Source organism: Cuculus canorus, chromosome 32, assembly GCF_017976375.1.
Source record: "Cuculus canorus isolate bCucCan1 chromosome 32, bCucCan1.pri, whole genome shotgun sequence".
Lineage (NCBI taxonomy): Eukaryota > Metazoa > Chordata > Aves > Cuculiformes > Cuculidae > Cuculus > Cuculus canorus.
In genome coordinates, this window is record NC_071432.1 from 1,048,025 (window position 1) to 1,071,333 (window position 23,309).

A 23,309-nucleotide genomic window follows, 5' to 3' on the forward strand; every position below is an offset into this window, starting at 1 on the left:
AAAGTTGGATTTACCTCAGAAAAAGAGCGGTTTTACCTGAAGAAAGTTGGATTTACCTCAGAAAAAGAGCGGTTTTACCTGAAGAAAGTTGGATTTACCTCAAAAAAAGAGGGTTTCACCTGAAGAAAGTTGGATTTACCTCAAAAAAGAGCGGTTTTACCTGAAGAACGTTGGATTTACCTCAAAAAAAGAGGGTTTTACCTGAAGAAAGTTGGATTTACCTCAGAAAAAGAGCGGTTTTACCTGAAGAAAGTTGGATTTACCTCAAAAAAAGAGGGTTTCACCTGAAGAAAGTTGGATTTACCTCAAGAAAAGAGGGTTTTACCTGAAGAAAGTTGGATTTACCTCAAGAAAAGAGCGGTTTTACCTGAAGAAAGTTGGATTTACCTCAAAAAAAGAGTGGTTTTACCTGAAGAAAGTTGGATTTACCTCAAAAAAAGAGGGTTTTACCTGAAAAAAGTTGGATTTACCTCAAAAAAAATTAGATATTTACATCAGGGAAGGGGGTTTATCCTCCAAAAAACGACTTTTTACATGAAAAAAAGTGATTTTCACCTCACATGGAGCATTTGCTCGAGTAAAGACATTTTTTTTTACCTCAAAAAGGAGGATTTTACCTCAGAAAAGGTTTTTTTTTACGTCAAGAAATGTGGGTTTTACCCTCATGAAACATTTTTTTTACCTCAGGGAGGAGATTTTACTTCAGGAAAGAGATTTTTGCCTCAGGAAAGAGATTTTTGCCTCAGGAAAGAGTGGGTTTTTTATCTCAAGAAAGATCAATTTTACCTCATGGAACAGATTTATGTCAGGAAAGAGAATTTTTCACCTCAGAAGTGGATTTTTACCTCCGAAAAGGTAAAAATTACCTCACAGAGAAAGCATTACTTCCAAAAAAAGACGGTTCTACCCCCTAAAAAGCACCATATTGACATTCAGGAAACATTTTACCTCAGAAAAAGGGGTTTTTTACCTCAAAAAAAGGTGCATTTTATTTCCTGCTGAAAGATTTTTACCTCAAAAAAGATTTATTTTTGTTTACTTCCTGAAAAGCCATTTTTCAGCCCCACGTTTGGGCTCAATTAAGTTTCTGGGGGACATTTTGGGGTCGTTTCTTCCTTTCACCCCCAAAACCACCCCTTGAACCCCCAAAATCACCCTTTGAACCCCAAAACCACCCTCGAAACCCCCCAATTTGGGTCCATTTACGCTAATCCACTCCTCTCTAAGGAGTTTTAATGGCATAAATTCCCCCCCCATTGAATTTTGGGGGGGGGTTCCCTGAAGGCTTTGGACTCCCCCATGTTTTTGGGGACCGCTGGAGGTTCAGGGGGGGCTCCCATAAGGATTTTGGGGTGCTTCCCCCATCACTTGATGCACTCCATGACGTGGATCTGAAGGGTGTCCATATCCGGAGCCTTATATTGGCACTTGGGACAACAGAGCTCGGGTTCTTCCTCAGGGGGGGACGCGGCGCGGGGTCCCCCAAAACCTGCAAGGGGAGGAAAGGGTTAAACTCCTTTGCACCCCCCCCTAAAATCGGGGTTCGGGGGCTGATTGGGGTCCCCCCCAAACTCACTGGGTGCCGAGGCGGGGCGAGGTTCCGAGTGGCGATTGCGCATCTCGTCCAGACGGGCTCTGAGGGGGAGAATTGGGGTGAAAAGAGGGGGTTTGGGGGTGACAAGAGGGGGTTTGGGGGTGCAAAAGGGGGATTTGGGGGTGCAAAAGGGGGATTTGGGGGTGCAAAAGAGGGGGTTTGGGGGGGAAAAGAGGGGGTTTGGGGGTGAAAAGAGAGGATTTGGGGGTGAAAAGAAGGGGTTTGGGGGTAAAAAGAAGGGATTTGGGGGGGAAAGAGGGGGTTTGGGGGGGAAAAGAGGGGGTTTGGGGTGAAAAGAGGGGGTTTGGGGGGGAAAAGAGGGGATTTGGGGGGGGGAAAGAGGGGGTTTGGGGGGGAAAAGAGGGGGTTTGGGGTAAAAAGAGGGGATTTGGGGTGAAAAGAGGGGATTTGGGGGTGAAAAGAAGGGATTGGGGGTGAAAAGAAGGGATTTGGGGTGAAAAGAGGGGGTTTGGGGGTGAAAAGAGGGGAGTTGGGGGAAAAGAGGGGGTTTGGGGGTGAAAAGAGGGGGTTTGGGGTGAAAAGAGGGGATTTGGGTGTGAAAAGAGAGGATTTGGGGGTGAAAAGAAGGGGTTTGGGGGTAAAAAGAAGGGATTTGGGGGGGGGAAAGAGGGGGTTTGGGGGGGAAAAGAGGGGGTTTGGGGTGAAAAGAGGGGGTTTGGGGGTGAAGAGAGGGGGGTTGGGGGTGAAAAGAGGGGGTTTGGGGGTGAAGAGAGGGGGTTTGGGGGTGAAAAGAGTGGAGTTGGGGAGAAAAGAGGGGATTTGGGGGGAAAAGAGGGGGTTTGGGGGTGAAAAGAGGGGGTTTGGGGGTGCAAAAGGGGGATTTGGGGTGAAAAGAGGGGGTTTGGGGGTGAAAAGAGGGGGTTTGGGGGTGAAAAGAGGGGAGGTGGGGAGAAAAGAGGGGATTTGGGGGTGAAAAAAGGGGTTTGGGGGTGAAAAGAGGGGGTTTGAGGTGAAAAGAAGGGATTTGGGGGTGCAAAAGGGGGATTTGGGGTGAAAAGAGGGGATTTGGGGGTGAAAAGAAGGGATTGGGGGTGAAAAGAAGGGATTTGGGGTGAAAAGAGGGGGTTTGGGGGTGAAAAGAGGGGGTTTGGGGGCGTAAAAGAGGGGGTTTGGGGTGAAAAGAGGGGGTTTGGGGGGGAAAAGAGGGGGTTTGGGGGGGAAAAGAGGGGGTTTGGGGTGAAAAGAGGGGAGTTGGGGGGAAAAGAGGGGGTTTGGGAAACAGAAATGGATTTTGGGTTCTAAAGGTAAATTTTGGGTTAAAAAAGAGGGATTTGGGGTTAAAAATGGATTTTGGATTAAAAAAGATGGGTTTTGGGGTTGAAAAAGACAAATTTGAGGTTAAAAAAGACGGACTTTGGGTTAAAAAAGATGGATTTGGGGTTAAAAAAAGACAGATTTGGGGTTAAAAAAGATGGATTTGGGGTTAAAAATGGATTTTGGGTTAAAAAAGATAGATTTGGGGTTAAAAAAGACGGATTTGGGGTTAAAAGATGGATTTGGGGTTAAAAGATGGATTTGGGGTTAAAAAAGACGGATTTGGGGTTAAAAAAGACGGATTTGGGGTTAAAAAGGAGGGATTTTGGGTTAAAAATGGATTTTGGGTTAAAAAATATGGATTTTTGGGTTAAAAAAGACGGATTTGGGGTTAAAAAAGACGGACTTTGGGTTAAAAAAGATGGATTTGGGGTTAAAAAGGAGGAATTTGGGGTTAAAAAAGAGGGATTTTGGGTTAAAAAGACGGACTTTGGGTTAAAAAAGACGGATTTGGGGTTATAAAAGACAGATTTGGGAGTAAAAATGGATTTTGGGTTAGAAAAGACGGATTTGGGGTTAAAAAAGACGGATTTGGGGTTGAAAAAGACGGATTTGGGGTTAAAAAAGACGGATTTGGGGTTAAAAAAGACGGATTTGGGGTTAAAAAAGACAGATTTGGGGTTAAAAAAAGGATTTTGGGTTAAAAGAGACGGATTTTGGGTTAAAAGAGATGGATTTGGGGTTAAAAAAGATGGATTTTGGGAAACTAAAATGGATTTTGGGTTAAAAAAAGATGGTTTTGGGGAAACAGAAATGGATTTTGGGTTCTAAAGATAGATTTGGGGTTAAAAAAAGATGGGTTTTGGGAAACAAAGATGGATTTTGGGTTCTAAAGATGGATTTTGGGTTAAAAAAGATGGATTTTGGGTTCTAAAGATGGATTTTGGGTTAAAAAGAGAGGGATTTGGGGTTCACTGACCGTGCTGCGCCCTCGCTCTGCAGCCGCAGCCGCAGCTGCTCCAGCGCTGCCTGCAGTGCCTCTCTCTGCGCGTGCAGCTGCTCCCGCGCCGCCCGCTCCGCTGCAAAATCCGCCCGGAAGATCTCGGCCTGCGCGGTGAGAGTCCCCAAAGGTCCCCAAGGGGTCACCCAGGGCCACCAAAGGCCACCCCAGAGTCCCCAATGTGTCCCCAAGGAGTCATTCCAGTAGTGTTCCAGAGGGTCATTCCAGGGAAGCGGAGGGATCAGGAGACATCGCTGTCGCCATGTCCTGGTGGCCTTGGGGGCCGTGTCCCCGTGTCCCCACCTGTCCCCACAGCACGGGGACACTCTGGGGGTGTCCCCACAGCACAGGGACACTCTTGGGGTGTCCCCATCCCTGTCCCCACAGCACGGGGACACTTCTCGGGGGGTCCCCACAGCACAGGGACACTCTGGGGGTGTCCCCATCCCTGTCCCCACAGCACAGGGACACTCTTGGGGTGTCCCCATCCCTGTCCCCACAGCACAGGGACACTCTGGGGGTGTCCCCACAGCACGGGGACACTCTTGGGGTGTCCCCATCCCTGTCCCCACAGCACGGGGACACTCTCGGGGTGTCCCCACAGCACAGGGACACTCTGGGGGTGTCCCCACAGCACAGGGACACTCTTGGGGTGTCCCCATCCCTGTACCCACAGCACAGGGACACTTCTCGGGGGGTCCCCACAGCACAGGGACACTCTGGGGGTGTCCCCATCCCTGTCCCCACAGCACAGGGACACTCTGGGGGTGTCCCCACAGCACGGGGACACTCTGGGGGTGTCCCCATCCCTGTCCCCACAGCACAGGGACACTCTGGGGGTGTCCCCATCCCTGTCCCCACAGCACGGGGACACTCTTGGGGTGTCCCCACAGCACAGGGACACTCTGGGGGTGTCCCTGTCCCCCCCTGGGGACACTCCGGGGGTGTCCCTGTCCCCACCTGTGCCCGCAGCACGGGGACGCTCTGGGGGTGTCCCTGTCCCCCCCTGGGGACACTCTGGGGGTGTCCCTGTCCCCACCTGTGCCCGCAGCACGGGGACGCTCTGGGGGTGTCCCTGTCCCCACCTGTGCCCGCAGCACGGGGACGGTCTGGGGGTGTCCCTGTCCCCCCCTGGGGACGCTCTGGGGGTGTCCCTGTCCTCCCCTGGGGACGCTCCGGGGGTGTCCCTGTCCCCCGCTGGGGACACTCCGGGGGTGTCCCTGTCCCCACCTGTGCCCGCAGCACGGGGATGCTCTGGGGGTGTCCCTGTCCCCCCCTGGGGACACTCCGGGGGTGTCCCTGTCCCCACCTGTGCCCGCAGCACGGGGACGCTCTGGGGGTGTCCCTGTCCCCCCCTGGGGACACTCCGGGGGTGTCCCTGTCCCCACCTGTGCCCGCAGCACGGGGACACTCTGGGGGTGTCCCTGTCCCCCCCTGGGGACACTCCGGGGGTGTCCCTGTCCCCACCTGTGCCCGCAGCACGGGGACGCTCTCCAGGGCGCTGCGGTCGCGCTCCCGCTGCTCCTTGAGGCGGTCGATCAGCTCCTGTTTGGCCGCCAGCGCCTCCTCGGCCGCGCGCAGCTGCTCCCGCGCCTCCTGCAGCTCCCGCCACGCGCCCTGCGGGGACACCGCTGTCACCACGGGGGGGACACCCCCTCCTCCGGCCCCGCAGGACCCATCTGTGTCCCCCCCCGCAATGTTCCTGCCCCCCCGTTCCCTGTCCCCGTGTCCCCCTCCCCTGTGCCCCTCGTACCTATTCCTTTCTCCTCTCAATGTCCCCACCCCTGTCCTTCGCCCCATGTCACCCCGTCCTTTGTCACTCTGTCCCCACATGTCCCCATGTCCCCCCCATCCCTATCCCTGTCCCCATGTCCCCCCCCATCCCTGTCCCCATGTTCCCTCCATACCTGTCCCCTGTCCCTGTGTCCCCCCTGTCCCCATCCCTGTCTCCAGGTCCCCCCCGCCTGGTGTCCCCCCTGTCCCCTTACCTGTCCCTGTCCCCCCATCCCTGTCCCCATGTCCCCTCGTTCCCATATCTGTCCCTGTCCCCCGGACCCCATTCCTGTCCCCATGTCCCCCACGTACCTGTCCCTGTCCCCATGTCCCCCCATCCCTGTCCCTGTCCCCATGTCCCCTCGTTCCCATATCTGTCCCTGTCCCCATGTCCCCTCCTCCACCTGACCCTGTCCCCATGTCCCCCCCGTCCCTGTCCCCATGTCCCCTCGTTCCCATACCTGTCCCCATGTCCCCCCCTCCACCTGACCCTGTCCCCACGTCCCCCCATATCTCTTCCTGTCCCCATGTCCCCCCGTACTTGTCCCCAAGTCCCTCCATCCCTGTCCCTGTTCCCATGTCCCCTCCGTCCCCATCCCCATACCTGTCCCTGTCCCCATGTCCCCCATGTCCATACCTGTCCCTATGTCCCCCCCATATCCCTTCCTGTCCCCATGTCCCCCCGTCCCCATCCCTGTCCCCATGTCCCCCCCGCCCGTGTCCCCCCGTCCCCATCCCTGTCCCCATGTCCCTCCTGTCCCCATCCCTGTCCCCATTCCTGTCCCCATGTCCCCCCGCCCCGTGTCCCCCCGTCCCTGTCTCCATGTCCCCCTGTGTCCCCCCTGTCCCCGATCCTGTCCCCGTGTCCCCCCTGTCCCTGTCCCCATGTCCCCCCCGTGTCCCCACGTCCCTGTCTCCATGTCCCCCTGTGTCCCCCCTGTCCCCATCCCTGTCCCCATGTCCCCCCATCCCCGATCCTGTCCCCGTGTCCCCCCTGTCCCCATCCCTGTCCCCATGTCCCCCCGTCCCCCTTACCTGTCCCCATCCCTGTCCCCATGTCCCCCCGCCCCGTGTCCCCACGTCCCTGTCTCCATGTCCCCCTGTGTCCCCCCTGTCCCCATCCCTGTCCCCATGTCCCCCCCGTCCCCGATCCTGCCCCCGTGTCCCCCCTGTCCCCATCCCTGTCCCCATGTCCGCCCCGTGTCCCCGTCTCCATCCCCATCCCTGTCCTCTGTCCCCATGTCCCCCCCCGCCCCGTGTCCTCCCTGTCCCCCTGTCCCCATCCCTGCCCCCCCGTCCCCCCCCATCCCCATGTCCCCCCTGTCCCCGTACCTGTCCCTGTCCCCTGTCCCCATGTCCCCCCCGGATGTGTCCGTCGAACTCCTGGAAGAGGTGGTGATAGGCGACCTGCAGCTGCACCAACTTCCGCCTGCGGGGACACGGGGACACGGGGACATGGGGACACCCGCCAGGGCCCCACCCAGACACCCCCGTGTCCCCAATACGTCCCATGTCCCCCCGGTTCCCCTCCATGTCCCCTATGTCCCCCCCTGTCCCGCTCATGTCCCCCACGTCCTCCTGTGTCCCCCCCAGTGTCCCCTCATGTCCCCTCCATGTCAATCATGTTCCCCACGTCCCATGGTCCTCTTCATGTCCCCTCATGTCACACATGTCCCCTCCATGTCCCCTATGTCCCCCCCATGTCCCCCTGTCCTGCTTATACCCCCCCCATCCCCCAGTACCCCCATGTCCCTTCATGTTCCCCTGTGTCCCCTCATGTCCCTTCCATGTCCCCCATGTCCCACGGTCCTCTTCACGTCCCTTCAGAGCCTCATGTCCCCCCCCCGTGTCCCCTCCACGTGCCCCCACCCCACGTTACCCACGTCCCTTCAATGTCCCCCCCATGTCCCCTCATGTTCTCTCCATGTCCCCTCCTGTCCTCATGTTCCCCCCATGTCCTCATGTCTCCCCCCATGTCCTCATGTCCCCCCCATGTCCCCTCCTGTCCTCATGTCCCCTCCATGTCCTCATGTCCCCCCCATGTCTCCTCCTGTCCTCATGTCCCCCCATGTCCTCATGTCCCCATGTCCACTCCTGTCCTCATGTCCCCCCATGTCCCCTCATGTCCTCATGTCCCCCCATGTCCTCATGTCCCCCCCATGTCCCCCCGTCCTCATGTCCCATGTCCTCATGTCCCCCCCATGTCCTCCTGTCCCCCACATGTCCCCTCCTGTCCTCATGTCCCCCACATGTCCCCCATATCCTCCTGTCCTCATGTCCCCCACATGTCCCCTCCTGTCCTCATGTCCCCCCCATGTCCTCATGTCCCCCCATGTCCTCATGTCCCCATGTCCACTCCTGTCCTCATGTCCCCCCATGTCCTCATGTCCCCCCATGTCCCCTCATGTTCTCATGTCCCCTCATGTCCTCATGTCCCCCCATGTCCACTCCTGTCCTCATGTCCCCCCCATGTCCTCATGTCCCCCCCATGTCCCCTCCTGTCCTCATGTCCCCCCATGTCCCCTCCTGTTCTCATGTCCCCTCCTGTCCTCATGTCCCCTCCTGTCCCCTCCTGTCCTCATGTCCCCCCCATGTCCTCATGTCCCCATGTCCCCTCCTGTCCCCATGTCCCCCCATGTCTCCTCCTGTCCTCATGTTTCTCTCATGTCCCCCCATGTCCTCATGTCCCCATGACCCCATCTCCTCCTGTCCTCATGTCCCCCCATGTCCTCATGTCCCCCACATGTCCTCATGTAACCCCACGTCCCCTCCTGTCCCCATGTCCCCCCATGTCCCCTCCTGTCCTCATGTCCCCCCATGTCCTCATGTCCCCCACATGTCCTCATGTCCTCATGTCCCCCCATGTCCTCCTGTCCCCCACATGTCCCCTCCTGTCCTCATGTCCCCCCCATGTCCTCATGTCCCCCCCATGTCCTCCTGTCCCCCCCATGTCCCCTCCTGTCCTCATGTCCCCTCCTGTCCTCATATCCCCTCCTGTCCTCATGTCCCCCCATGTCCCCTCCTGTCCTCATGTCCCCCTCATGTCCCCCTCATGTCCTCATGTCCCCATGTCCCCTCCTGTCCCCATGTCCCCCCATGTCTCCTCCTGTCCTCATGTCCCCCCATGTCCTCCCATGTCCTCATGTCCCCCCCATGTCGTCATGTCCCCATGTCCCCTCCTGTCCCCATATCCCCCCATGTCTCCTCCTGTCCCCATGTCCCCCACATGTCCCCTCCTGTCCCCATGTCCCCCCATGTCTCCTCCTGTCCTCATGTCCCCCCATGTCCCCTCCTGTCCTCATGTCCCCCCATGTCCTCCTGTCCCCCACATGTCCCCTCCTGTCCTCATGTCCCCTCCTGTCCTCATGTCCCCCCCATGTCCCCTCCTGTCCTCATATCCCCTCCTGTCCTCATGTCCCCCCCATGTCCCCTCCTGTCCTCATATCCCCTCCTGTCCTCATGTCCCCCCATGTCCCCTCCTGTCCTCATGTCCCCCCATGTCCTCCTGTCCCCCACATGTCCCCTCCTGTCCTCATGTCCCCTCCTGTCCTCATGTCCCCCCCATGTCCCCTCCTGTCCTCATATCCCCTCCTGTCCTCATGTCCCCCCCATGTCCCCTCCTGTCCTCATATCCCCTCCTGTCCCCATGTCCCCCCATGTCCCCTCCTGTCCTCATGTCCCCCCATGTCCTCATGTCCCCCCATATCCTCATGTCCCCTCTATGACTCTATTGCCGCGGTGTCCCCTATGTCCCCCTCATGTCCCCCCCATGTCCTCATGTCCCCCCCATGTCCTCATGTCCCCCCCATGTCCCCTCCTGTCCTCATGTCCCCCCCATGTCCCCTCCTGTCCCCCCCATGTCCTCACGTCCCCTCTATGACTCTATTGCCGCGGTGTCCCCCCCGTGTCCCCCCCGGTCCCCACTTCTCGTCGCTGCCCGCCTGCCGCTCGGCCCTGAGGGCGCTCTCGAGGCTCTGTGTGTGCAGGCGCAGCTGATCGAGCTGCAGCCGCTGCGCCGACGCGTCCTCCTCCAGCGCCCGGCACCGCGCCTCGGCCGCCACCGCCCTGAGGGGACACCGCTGTCACCCACTGCCACCCACCGCCACCCACCGCCCCGAGGGGACAGCCCTGGCACCGCGCCTCGGCCGCCACCGCCCTAAGGGGACACCGCTGTCACCCACTGCCACCCACCGCCACCCACTGCCACCCACCGCCCCGAGGGGACAGCCCCGGCACCGCGCCTCGGCCGCCACCGCCCTAAGGGGACACCGCGGGCACCCACTGCCACCCGCTGCCACCCACCGCCCCGAGGGGACAGCCCCGGCACCGCGCCTCGGCCGCCACCGCCCTGAGGGGACACCGCGGTCACCCGCTGCCACCCACCGCCCTGAGGGGACAGCCCCAGCACCCGCTGCCACCGCCCTGAGGGGACACCGCGGGCACCCGCTGCCACCCGCTGCCACCCACTGCCACCCACTGCCACCCGCCACCACCCGCTGCCACCCACCGCCACCCGCTGCCACCCACCGCCACCCACTGCCCTGAGGGGACAGCCCCGGCACCGCGCCTCGGCCGCCACCGCCCTGAGGGGACACCGCGGTCACCCACCACCACCCACTGCCACCCGCTGCCACCCACCGCCACCCACCGCCCTGCGGGGACAGCCCCGGCACCCACCGCCACCCACCGCCCTGCGGGGACAGCCCCGGCACCCACCGCCCTGCGGGGACAGCCCCGGCACCCACCGCCACCCACCGCCCTGCGGGGACAGCCCCGGCACCCACCGCCCTGCGGGGACAGCCCCGGCACCCACCGCCACCCACCGCCCTGCGGGGACAGCCCCGGCACCCACCGCCCTGCGGGGACAGCCCCGGCACCCACTGCCACCCACCGCCCTGAGGGGACAGCCCTGGCACCCACTGCCACCCACCGCCCTGAGGGGACAGAGCTGTCACCCGCTGCCACCGCCCTGAGGGGACAGAGCTGTCACCCGCTGCCACCCACTGCCCTGAGGGGACAGCCCCGGCACCCGCTGCCACCCACTGCCCTGAGGGGACAGCCCCGGCACCCGCTGCCACCGCCCTGAGGGGACACCGCTGTCACCCGCTGCCACCCACTGCCACCCACCGCCACCCGCTGCCACCCACCGCCACCCGCTGCCACCCACCGCCCTGCGGGGACAGCCCCGGCACCCACTGCCACCCACCGCCCCCCGAGTCCCTCCCAGTGCCCCTCCAATCCCCCTCCAGTCCCTTCCAGTCCCCTCCAGTCCCCCTCTACTCCTTCCCAGTCCCTCCCAGTGCCCCTCCAGTCCCTCCCAGTGCCTCTCAATACCCCTCCAGTCCCTCCCAGTACCCCTCCATTCCTTCCCAGTTCCTCTCCAGTCCCTCCCAGTACTCCTCCAATACAGACCAGTCCCCCTCCAGTCCCCCTCCAGCCCCTCCCAATGCCTCCCAGTCCCCCCCCAGTCCCTCCCAGTCCCCCCCCACTCCCTCCCAGCTCCCCTCCAGTCCCTCCCAGACCCTTCCAGTCCCCCTCCAGTCCCTCCCAGTCCCCCTCCAGTCCCTCCCAGTCCCCCTCCAGTCCCTCCCAGTTCCCCTCCAGTCCCTCCCAGCTCCCCTCCCAGTCCCTCCCAGTCCCTCCCAGTCCCCCTCCAGTCCCTCCCAGTTCCCCTCCAGTCCCTCCCAGATCCCCTCCAGTCCCCTCCCAGTCCCCCCGAGTCCTCTCCAGTCCTCCTCCAGTCCCTCCCAGTCCCCTCCAGTCCCTCCCAGTTCCCCTCCGCTCCCTCTCAGTTCCCCTCCAGTCCCTCCCAGTCCACTCCAGTCCCTCCCAGTCCACTCCAGTCCCTCCCAGTCCCCCCCCAGTTCCCCCCCAGTGCCCCTCCAGTCCCTCCCAGTGCCCCTCCAGTCCCTCCCAGTGCCCATCCAGTCCCTCCCAGACCCTCCCAGTACCCCTCCAGTCCCTCCCAGTCCTTCCCAGTCCTCCTCCAGTCCCTCCCAGTCCCCCTCCAGTCCCTCCCAGTGCCTCCCAATACCCCTCCAGTCCCTCCCAGTGCCCCTCCACCCCCTCCCAATGCACCCCCAGTGCAACTCCAGCCCCTCCCAGTCCCCCTCCAATCCTTCCCAGTCCCCCTCCAGTCCCCTCCCAGTCCCTCCCAGTCCCTCCCAGTGCCACCTGCTCTCCAGGGCGAGGCTCTCCCTGCGGCCGCTCTCGAGCCTCTCCTGACTCTCGCGCAGCTCCGCCAACAGCGACGTCACCTGAGCCTTCACTGCAGCCTGAGCCTGCTGAGAGACCAGTGACACCAGTGACACCAGTATGGCCTCCCAGTGCCCCCCTGCTGAGAGACCAGTGACACCAGTGACACCAGTATGGCCTCCCAGTGCCCCCTGCTGAGAGACCAGTGACACCAGTGACACCAGTATGGCCTCCCAGTGCCCCCCTGCTGAGAGACCAGTGACACCAGTGACACCAGTATGGCCTCCCAGTGCCCCCCTGCTGAGAGACCAGTGACACCAGTGACACCAGTATGGCCTCCCAGTGCCCCCCTGCTGAGAGACCAGTGACACCAGTGACACCAGTATGGCCTCCCAGTGCCCCCTGCTGAGAGACCAGTGACACCAGTGATACCAGTATGGCCTCCCAGTGCCCCCCAGAGCCTGCTGAGAGACCAGTGACACCAGTGACACCAGTATGGCCTCCCAGTGCCCCCCTGCTGAGAGACCAGTGACACCAGTGACACCAGTATGGCCTCCCAGTGCCCCCTGCTGAGAGACCAGTGACACCAGTGACACCAGTATGGCCTCCCAGTGCCCCCCTGCTGAGAGACCAGTGACACCAGTGACACCAGTATGGCCTCCCAGTGCCCCCTGCTGAGAGACCAGTGACACCAGTGACACCAGTATGGCCTCCCAGTGCCCCCCTGCTGAGAGACCAGTGACACCAGTGACACCAGTATGGCCTCCCAGTGCCCCCTGCTGAGAGACCAGTGACACCAGTGACACCAGTATGGCCTCCCAGTGCCCCCCTGCTGAGAGACCAGTGACACCAGTGACACCAGTATGGCCTCCCAGTGCCCCCTGCTGAGAGACCAGTGACACCAGTGACACCAGTATGGCCTCCCAGTGCCCCCCTGCTGAGAGACCAGTGACACCAGTGACACCAGTATGGCCTCCCAGTGCCCCCTGCTGAGAGACCAGTGACACCAGTGACACCAGTATGGCCTCCCAGTGCCCCCCTGCTGAGAGACCAGTGACACCAGTGACACCAGTATGGCCTCCCAGTGCCCCCCTGCTGAGAGACCAGTGACACCAGTGACACCAGTATGGCCTCCCAGTGCCCCCCTGCTGAGAGACCAGTGACACCAGTGACACCAGTATGGCCTCCCAGTGCCCCCCTGCTGAGAGACCAGTGACACCAGTGACACCAGTATGGCCTCCCAGTGCCCCCCTGCTGAGAGACCAGTGACACCAGTGACACCAGTATGGCCTCCCAGTGCCCCCCTGCTGAGAGACCAGTGACACCAGTGACACCAGTATGGCCTCCCAGTGCCCCCTGCTGAGAGACCAGTGACACCAGTGACACCAGTATGGCCTCCCAGTGCCCCCCTGCTGAGAGACCAGTGACACCAGTGACACCAGTATGGCCTCCCAGTGCCCCCCTGCTGAGAGACCAGTGACACCAGTGACACCAGTATGGCCTCCCAGTGCCCCCCTGCTGAGAGACCAGTGACACCAGTGACACCAGTATGGCCTCCCAGTGCCCCCTGCTGAGAGACCAGTGACACCAGTGACACCAGTATGGCCTCCCAGTGCCCCCTGCTGAGAGACCAGTGACACCAGTGACACCAGTATGGCCTCCCAGTGCCCCCTGCTGAGAGACCAGTGACACCAGTGACACCAGTATGGCCTCCCAGTGCCCCCCTGCTGAGAGACCAGTGACACCAGTGACACCAGTATGGCCTCCCAGTGCCCCCTGCTGAGAGACCAGTGACACCAGTGACACCAGTATGGCCTCCCAGTGCCCCCCTGCTGAGAGACCAGTGACACCAGTGACACCAGTATGGCCTCCCAGTGCCCCCCTGCTGAGAGACCAGTGACACCAGTGACACCAGTATGGCCTCCCAGTGCCCCCTGCTGAGAGACCAGTGACACCAGTGACACCAGTATGGCCTCCCAGTGCCCCCCTGCTGAGAGACCAGTGACACCAGTGACACCAGTATGGCCTCCCAGTGCCCCCCTGCTGAGAGACCAGTGACACCAGTGACACCAGTATGGCCTCCCAGTGCCCCCTGCTGAGAGACCAGTGACACCAGTGACACCAGTATGGCCTCCCAGTGCCCCCCTGCTGAGAGACCAGTGACACCAGTGACACCAGTATGGCCTCCCAGTGCCCCCCTGCTGAGAGACCAGTGACACCAGTGACACCAGTATGGCCTCCCAGTGCCCCCCTGCTGAGAGACCAGTGACACCAGTGACACCAGTATGGCCTCCCAGTGCCCCCTGCTGAGAGACCAGTGACACCAGTGACACCAGTATGGCCTCCCAGTGCCCCCCTGCTGAGAGACCAGTGACACCAGTGACACCAGTATGGCCTCCCAGTGCCCCCTGCTGAGAGACCAGTGACACCAGTGACACCAGTATGGCCTCCCAGTGCCCCCCTGCTGAGAGACCAGTGACACCAGTGACACCAGTATGGCCTCCCAGTGCCCCCTGCTGAGAGACCAGTGACACCAGTGACACCAGTATGGCCTCCCAGTGCCCCCTGCTGAGAGACCAGTGACACCAGTGACACCAGTATGGCCTCCCAGTGCCCCCCTGCTGAGAGACCAGTGACACCAGTGACACCAGTATGGCCTCCCAGTGCCCCCCTGCTGAGAGACCAGTGACACCAGTGACACCAGTATGGCCTCCCAGTGCCCCCCTGCTGAGAGACCAGTGACACCAGTGACACCAGTATGGCCTCCCAGTGCCCCCCTGCTGAGAGACCAGTGACACCAGTGACACCAGTATGGCCTCCCAGTGCCCCCCTGCTGAGAGACCAGTGACACCAGTGACACCAGTATGGCCTCCCAGTGCCCCCCTGCTGAGAGACCAGTGACACCAGTGACACCAGTATGGCCTCCCAGTGCCCCCTGCTGAGAGACCAGTGACACCAGTGACACCAGTATGGCCTCCCAGTGCCCCCTGCTGAGAGACCAGTGACACCAGTGACACCAGTATGGCCTCCCAGTGCCCCCCTGCTGAGAGACCAGTGACACCAGTGACACCAGTATGGCCTCCCAGTGCCCCCCTGCTGAGAGACCAGTGACACCAGTGACACCAGTATGGCCTCCCAGTGCCCCCCTGCTGAGAGACCAGTGACACCAGTGACACCAGTATGGCCTCCCAGTGCCCCCTGCTGAGAGACCAGTGACACCAGTGACACCAGTATGGCCTCCCAGTGCCCCCCTGCTGAGAGACCAGTGACACCAGTGACACCAGTATGGCCTCCCAGTGCCCCCTGCTGAGAGACCAGTGACACCAGTGACACCAGTATGGCCTCCCAGTGCCCCCTGCTGAGAGACCAGTGACACCAGTGACACCAGTATGGCCTCCCAGTGCCCCCTGCTGAGAGACCAGTGACACCAGTGACACCAGTATGGCCTCCCAGTGCCCCCCAGAGCCTGCTGAGAGACCAGTGACACCAGTGACACCAGTATGGCCTCCCAGTGCCCCCTGCTGAGAGACCAGTGACACCAGTGACACCAGTATGGCCTCCCAGTGCCCCCTGCTGAGAGACCAGTGACACCAGTGACACCAGTATGGCCTCCCAGTGCCCCCTGCTGAGAGACCAGTGACACCAGTGACACCAGTATGGCCTCCCAGTGCCCCCCTGCTGAGAGACCAGTGACACCAGTATGGCCTCCCAGTGCCCCCCTGCTGAGAGACCAGTGACACCAGTGACACCAGTATGGCCTCCCAGTGCCCCCCTGCTGAGAGACCAGTGACACCAGTGACACCAGTATGGCCTCCCAGTGCCCCCCAGAGCCTGCTGAGAGACCAGTGACACCAGTGACACCAGTATGGCCTCCCCGTGCCCCCTGCTGAGAGACCAGTGACACCAGTGACACCAGTATGGCCTCCCAGTGCCCCCCTGCTGAGAGACCAGTGACACCAGTGACACCAGTATGGCCTCCCAGTGCCCCCCTGCTGAGAGACCAGTGACACCAGTGACACCAGTATGGCCTCCCAGTGCCCCCTGCTGAGAGACCAGTGACACCAGTATGGCCTCCCAGTGCCCCCCTGCTGAGAGACCAGTGACACCAGTGACACCAGTATGGCCTCCCAGTGCCCCCTGCTGAGAGACCAGTGACACCAGTGACACCAGTATGGCCTCCCAGTGCCCCCCAGAGCCTGCTGAGAGACCAGTGACACCAGTGACACCAGTATGGCCTCCCAGTGCCCCCTGCTGAGAGACCAGTGACACCAGTGACACCAGTATGGCCTCCCAGTGCCCCCCTGCTGAGAGACCAGTGACACCAGTGACACCAGTATGGCCTCCCAGTGCCCTCCTGCTGAGAGACCAGTGACACCAGTGACACCAGTATGGCCTCCCAGTGCCCCCTGCTGAGAGACCAGTGACACCAGTGACACCAGTATGGCCTCCCAGTGCCCCCCTGCTGAGAGACCAGTGACACCAGTGACACCAGTATGGCCTCCCAGTGCCCCCTGCTGAGAGACCAGTGACACCAGTGACACCAGTATGGCCTCCCAGTGCCCCCCTGCTGAGAGACCAGTGACACCAGTGACACCAGTATGGCCTCCCAGTGCCCCCTGCTGAGAGACCAGTGACACCAGTGACACCAGTATGGCCTCCCAGTGCCCCCCCAGAGCCTGCTGAGAGACCAGTGACACCAGTGACACCAGTATGGCCTCCCAGTGCCCCCCTGCTGAGAGACCAGTGACACCAGTGACACCAGTATGGCCTCCCAGTGCCCCCTGCTGAGAGACCAGTGACACCAGTGACACCAGTATGGCCTCCCAGTGCCCCCTGCTGAGAGACCAGTGACACCAGTGACACCAGTATGGCCTCCCAGTGCCCCCTGCTGAGAGACCAGTGACACCAGTGACACCAGTATGGCCTCCCAGTGCCCCCTGCTGAGAGACCAGTGACACCAGTGACACCAGTATGGCCTCCCAGTGCCCCCCAGAGCCTGCTGAGAGACCAGTGACACCAGTGACACCAGTATGGCCTCCCAGTGCCCCCTGCTGAGAGACCAGTGACACCAGTGACACCAGTATGGCCTCCCAGTGCCCCCCTGCTGAGAGACCAGTGACACCAGTGACACCAGTATGGCCTCCCAGTGCCCCCTGCTGAGAGACCAGTGACACCAGTGACACCAGTATGGCCTCCCAGTGCCCCCTGCTGAGAGACCAGTGACACCAGTGACACCAGTATGGCCTCCCAGTGCCCCCTGCTGAGAGACCAGTGACACCAGTGACACCAGTATGGCCTCCCAGTGCCCCCTGCTGAGAGACCAGTGACACCAGTGACACCAGTATGGCCTCCCAGTGCCCCCCTGCTGAGAGACCAGTGACACCAGTGACACCAGTATGGCCTCCCAGTCCCTCCCAGTCCCTCCCAGTTCCTCACCTCCAGTTCCTTCCTGAGCGCTTTCACCTTCTCCTCCGCCTCCTTCGCCGCCGCCTCCGCTCTCGCCTCGGCCTCCACCGCCGCCTCTCGCGCCGCCGCCAGCCTGGGGGTACGGGGGGGGTCACAGCACCCCAAAAATGGCCCCCAAAGCCCCCAACAGCGCCCCAAAAACTCACTGAGCCTCCGCGGCCGCCAAACGGCGCCTCAGCTGCTCCGGAGACCTGCGAGAAACGGGGCGAAAAGAGGCGGATTTGGGGTTCGGGGAGAAATGGGGTGAAAAGAGGGGATTTTGGGGTTCGGGAGAAAGGGGGTGAAAAGAGGCGGTTTGGGGGTTCGGGGAGAAAGGGGGTGAAAAGAGGGGATTTTGGGGTTCGGGGAGAAATGGGGTGAAAAGAGGGGATTTTGGGGTTCGGGGAGAAATGGGGTGAAAAGAGGGGATTTTGGGGTTCGGGGAGAAATGGGGTGAAAAGAGGGGATTTGGGGTTCGGGGAGAAATGGGGTGAAAAGAGGCGGTTTTGGGGTTCGGGGAGAAATGGGGTGAAAAGAGGCGGTTTTGGGGTTCGGGGAGAAATGGGGTGAAAAGAGGGGATTTTGGGGTTCGGGGAGAAATGGGGTGAAAAGAGGGGATTTTGGGGTTCGGGGAGAAATGGGGTAAAAAGAGGGGATTTTGGGGAGAAATGGGGTGAAAAGAGGGCATTTTGGGGAGAAATGGGGTAAAAAGAGGGGATTTTGGGGGAGAAATGGGGTGAAAAGAGGGGATTTTGGGGAGAAATGGGGTCAAAAGAGGGGATTTTGGGGAGAAATGGGGTAAAAAGAGGGGATTTTGGGGAAAAATGGGGTAAAAGAGGGGATTTTGGGGAGAAATGGGGTGAAAAGAGGGGATTTTGGGGAGAAATGGGGTGAAAAGAGGGGATTTTGGGGGGAAATGGGGTAAAAAGAGGGGATTTTGGGGAGAAATGGGGTAAAAAGAGGGGATTTAGGGGAGAAATGGGGCGAAAAGAGGGGATTTTGGGGAGGAATGGGGTGAAAAGAGGGGATTTTGGGGAGAAATGGGGTGAAAAGAGGGGATTTTGGGGAGAAATGGGGTGAAAAGAGGGGATTTTGGGGAGGAATGGGGTGAAAAGAGGGGATTTTGGGGAGAAATGGGGTGAAAAGAGGGGATTTCGGGGGAGAAATGGGGTGAAAAGAGGGGATTTTGGGGAGAAATGGGGTAAAAAGAGAGGATTTTGGGGAGAAATGGGGTGAAAAGAGGGGATTTTGGGGAGAAATGGGGTAAAAAGAGGGGATTTTGGGGAGAAATGGGATGAAAAGAGGGGATTTTGGGGAGAAATGGGGTGAAAAGAGGGGATTTGGGGGAGAAATGGGGTGAAAAGAGGGGATTTTGGGGAGAAATGGGGTAAAAAGAGGGGATTTTGGGGAGAAATGGGGTGAAAAGAGGGGATTTTGGGGGAGAAATGGGGTGAAAAGAGGGGATTTTGGGGAGAAATGGGGTAAAAAGAGGGGATTTTGGGGAGAAATGGGGTGAAAAGAGGGGATTTTGGGGAGAAATGGGGTAAAAAGAGGGGATTTTGGGGAGAAATGGGGTAAAAAGAGGGGATTTTGGGGAGAAATGGGGTGAAAAGAGGGGATTTTGGGGAGAAATGGGGTAAAAAGAGGGGATTTTGGGGAGAAATGGGGTGAAAAGAGGGGATTTTGGGGAGAAATGGGGTAAAAAGAGGGGATTTTGGGGAGAAATGGGGTAAAAAGAGGGGATTTTGGGGAGAAATGGGGCGAAAAGAGGGGATTTTGGGGGGAAATGGGGTGAAAAGAGGGGATTTTGGGGAGAAATGGGGTGAAAAGAGGGGATTTTGGGGAGAAATGGGGTAAAAAGAGGGGATTTTGGGGAGAAATGGGATGAAAAGAGGGGATTTTGGGGAGAAAAGGGGTAAAAAAAGGGGATTTTGGGGAGAAATGGGGTAAAAAGAGGGGATTTTGGGGGGAAATGGGGTAAAAAGAGGGGATTTTGGGGAGAAATTGGGTGAAAAGAGGGGATTTTGGGGAGAAATGGGATAAAAAGAGGGGATTTTGGGGAGAAATGGGGTAAAAAGAGGGGATTTTGGGAGAAATGGGGTGAAAAGAGGGGATTTTGGGGAGAAATGGGGTAAAAAGAGGGGATTTTGGGGAGAAATGGGGTGAAAAGAGGGGATTTTGGGGAGAAATGGGGTGAAAAGAGGGGATTTTGGGGAGAAATGGGGTAAAAAGAGGGGATTTTGGGGAGAAATGGGGTGAAAAGAGGGGATTTTGGGGAGAAATGGGGTGAAAAGGGGATTTTGGGGAGAAATGGGGTGAAAAGAGGGGATTTTGGAGAGAAATGGGGTGAAAAGAGGGGATTTTGGGGAGAAATGGGGTAAAAAGAGAGGATTTTGGGGAGAAATGGGGTAAAAAGAGGGGATTTTGGGGAGAAATGGGGTAAAAAGGGGATTTTGGAGAGAAATGGGGTGAAAAGAGGCAATTTTGGGGAGAAATGGGGTGAAAAGAGGGGATTTTGGGGGGAAATGAGGTAAAAAGAGGAGATTTTGGGGAGAAATGGGGTAAAAAGGGGATTTGGGGGAGAAATGGGGTGAAAAGAGGGGATTTTGGGGAGAAATGGGGTAAAAAGAGGGGATTTTGGGGAGAAATGGGGTGAAAAGGGGATTTTGGGGGAAATGGGGTAAAAAGAGGGGATTTTGGGGGGAAATGGGGTAAAAAGAGGGGATTTTGGGGAGAAATGGGGTGAAAAGAGGGGATTTTGGGGAGAATGGGATGAAAAGAGGGGATTTTGGGGAGAAATGGGGTGAAAAGAGGGGATTTTGGGGAGAAATGGGGTGAAAAGAGGGGATTTTGGGGAGAAATGGGGTAAAAAGAGGGGTTTTTGGGGAGAAATGGGGTAAAAAGAGGGGATTTTGGGGAGAAATGGGGTAAAAAGAGGGGATTTTGGGGGAGAAATGGGGTGAAAACAGCGGATTTTGGGGAGAAATGGGGTGAAAAGAGGGGATTTTGGGGAGAAATGGGGTGAAAAGAGGGGATTTTGGGGAGAAATGGGGTGAAAAGAGGGGATTTTGGGGGAGAAATGGGGTAAAAAGAGGGGATTTTGGGGAGAAATGGGGTAAAAAGAGGGGATTTTGGGGAGAAATGGGGTAAAAAGAGGGGATTTTGGGGAGAAATGGGGTGAAAAGAGGGGATTTTGGGGAGAAATGGGGTAAAAAAAGGGGATTTTGGGGAGAAATGGGGTGAAAAGAGGGGATTTTGGGGAGAAATGGGGTGAAAAGAGGGGATTTTGGGGAGAAATGGGGTAAAAAGAGGGGATTTTGGGGAGAAATGGGGTGAAAAGAGGGGATTTGGGGGAGAAATGGGGTGAAAAGAGGGGATTTGGGGGAGAAATGGGGTAAAAAGAGGGGATTTTGGGGAGAAATGGGGTGAAAAGAGGGGATTTTGGGGGAGAAATGGGGTAAAAAGAGGGGATTTTGGGGAGAAATGGGGTGAAAAGAGGGGATTTTGGGGAGAAATGGGGTGAAAAGAGGGGATTTCGGGGGAGAAATGTGGTGAAAAGAGGGGATTTTGGGGAGAAATGGGGTGAAAAGAGGGGATTTTGGAGAGAAATGGGGTGAAAAGAGGGGATTTTGGGGGGAAATGGGGTGAAAAGGGGATTTTGGGGAGAAATGGGGTGAAAAGAGGGGATTTTGGGGAGAAATGGGGCAAAAAGAGGGGATTTTGGGGAGAAATGGGGTAAAAAGAGGGGATTTTGGGGAGAAATGGGGCGAAAAGAGGGGATTTTGGGGGGAAATGGGGTGAAAAGAGGGGATTTTGGGGGGAAATGGGGTGAAAAGAGGGGATTTTGGGGGGAAATGGGGTGAAAAGAGGGGATTTTGGGGAGAAATGGGGTAAAAAGAGGGGATTTTGGGGAGAAATGGGGTGAAAAGAGGGGATTTTGGGGAGAAATGGGGTGAAAAGAGGGGATTTTGGGGAGAAATGGGGTAAAAAAAGGGGATTTTGGGGAGAAATGGGGTGAAAAGAGGGGATTTTGGGGAGAAATGGGGTGAAAAGAGGGGATTTTGGGGAGAAATGGGGTAAAAAGAGGGGATTTTGGGGAGAAATGGGGTGAAAAGAGGGGATTTGGGGGAGAAATGGGGTGAAAAGAGGGGATTTTGGGGAGAAATGGGGTGAAAAGAGGGGATTTGGGGGAGAAATGGGGTAAAAAGAGGGGATTTTGGGGAGAAATGGGGTGAAAAGAGGGGATTTTGGGGGAGAAATGGGGTAAAAAGAGGGGATTTTGGGGAGAAATGGGGTGAAAAGAGGGGATTTTGGGGAGAAATGGGGTGAAAAGAGGGGATTTTGGGGAGAAATGGGGTGAAAAGAGGGGATTTTGGGGAGAAATGGGTCAAAAAGAGGGGATTTCGGGGGAGAAATGGGGTGAAAAGAGGGGATTTTGGGGAGAAATGGGGTGAAAAGAGGGGATTTTGGGGAGAAATGGGGTGAAAAGAGGGGATTTTGGGGAGAAATGGGGTGAAAAGAGGGGATTTTGGGGGAGAAATGGGGTAGAAAGAGGGGATTTTGGGGAGAAATGGGGTGAAAAGAGGGGATTTTGGGGGAGAAATGGGGTAAAAAGAGGGGATTTTGGGGAGAAATGGGGTGAAAAGAGGGGATTTTGGGGAGAAATGGGGTGAAAAGAGGGGATTTTGGGGAGAAATGGGGTAAAAAGAGGGGATTTTGGGGAGAAATGGGGTGAAAAGAGGGGATTTTGGGGAGAAATGGGGTGAAAAGAGGGGATTTTGGGGTTTGGGGAGAAATGGGGTGAAAAGAGGGGATTTTGGGGTTCGGGGAGAAATGGGGCGAAAAGAGGGGATTTGGGGGTTCGGGGAGAAATGGGGTGAAAAGAGGGGATTTTGGGGTTCGGGGAGAAATGGGGTGAAAAGAGGGGATTTTGGGGAGAAATGGGGTGAAAAGAGGGGATTTTGGGGAGAATGGGATGAAAAGAGGGGATTTGGGGGAGAAATGGGGTGAAAAGAGGGGATTTTGGGGAGAAATGGGGTAAAAAGAAAGGATTTTGGGGAGAAATGGGGTGAAAAGAGGGGATTTTGGGGATGGGAGAAATGGGGTAAAAAGAGGGGATTTTGGGGATGGGAGAAATGGGGTGAAAAGAGGCGGTTTTGGGGTTCGGGGAGAAATGGGGCGAAAAGAGGGGAATTTGGGGAGAAATGGGGTGAAAAGAGGGGACTTTGGGGATGGGAGAAATGGGGTAAAAAGAGGGGATTTTGGGGAGAAATGGGGTGAAAAGAGGGGATTTTGGGGAGAAATGGGGTGAAAAGAGGGGATTTTGGGGAGAAATGGGGTAAAAAGAGGGGATTTTGGGGAGAAATGGGGTGAAAAGAGGGGATTTTGGGGAGAAATGGGGTGAAAAGAGGGGATTTTGGGGAGAAATGGGGTAAAAAGAGGGGATTTTGGGGGAGAAATGGGGTAAAAAGAGGGGATTTTGGGGGGAAATGGGGTGAAAAGAGGGGATTTTGGGGGAGAAATGGGGTGAAAAGAGGGGATTTGGGGAGAAATGGGGTGAAAAGAGGGGATTTGGGGGAGAAATGGGGTGAAAAGAGGGGATTTTGGGGAGAAATGGGGTGAAAAGAGGGGATTTTGGGGGAGAAATGGGGTAAAAAGAGGGGATTTTGGGGAGAAATGGGGTGAAAATAGGGGATTTTGGGGAGAAATGGGGTGAAAAGAGGGGATTTTGGGGAGAAATGGGGCGAAAAGAGGGGATTTTGGGGGAGAAATGGGGTGAAAAGAGGGGATTTTGGGGAGAAATGGGGTGAAAAGAGGGGATTTTGGGGGAGAAATGGGGTGAAAAGAGGGGATTTTGGGGAGAAATGGGGTGAAAAGAGGGGATTTTGGGGAGAAATGGGGTAAAAAGAGGGGATTTTGGGGAGAAATGGGGTAAAAAGAGGGGATTTTGGGGGAGAAATGGGGTGAAAAGAGGGGATTTTGGGGAGAAATGGGGTGAAAAGAGGGGATTTTGGGGGGAAATGGGGT

At 58.0% G+C, this 23,309-nt stretch overlaps 1 protein-coding gene across 1 annotated transcript in view; it reads right to left on the bottom strand.

The window, feature by feature from the left end:
- Positions 1-477: 477 nt before the first annotated feature.
- Positions 478-23,309, bottom strand: part of IKBKG (inhibitor of nuclear factor kappa B kinase regulatory subunit gamma) — a 35,648-nt gene continuing 12,816 nt past the window's right edge. The window contains exons 4-12 of the mRNA XM_054052250.1: positions 17,450-17,494; positions 17,274-17,376; positions 11,817-11,923; positions 9,567-9,707; positions 6,975-7,071; positions 5,337-5,486; positions 3,849-3,976; positions 1,577-1,635; positions 478-1,489 (exon numbers count right to left, since the gene is read on the bottom strand). Of these exons, the coding sequence (XP_053908225.1) occupies positions 1,365-1,489; positions 1,577-1,635; positions 3,849-3,976; positions 5,337-5,486; positions 6,975-7,071; positions 9,567-9,707; positions 11,817-11,923; positions 17,274-17,376; positions 17,450-17,494 (955 nt within the window). The 3' untranslated portion in view covers positions 478-1,364. The remainder of the gene's footprint in view (positions 1,490-1,576; positions 1,636-3,848; positions 3,977-5,336; positions 5,487-6,974; positions 7,072-9,566; positions 9,708-11,816; positions 11,924-17,273; positions 17,377-17,449; positions 17,495-23,309) is intronic.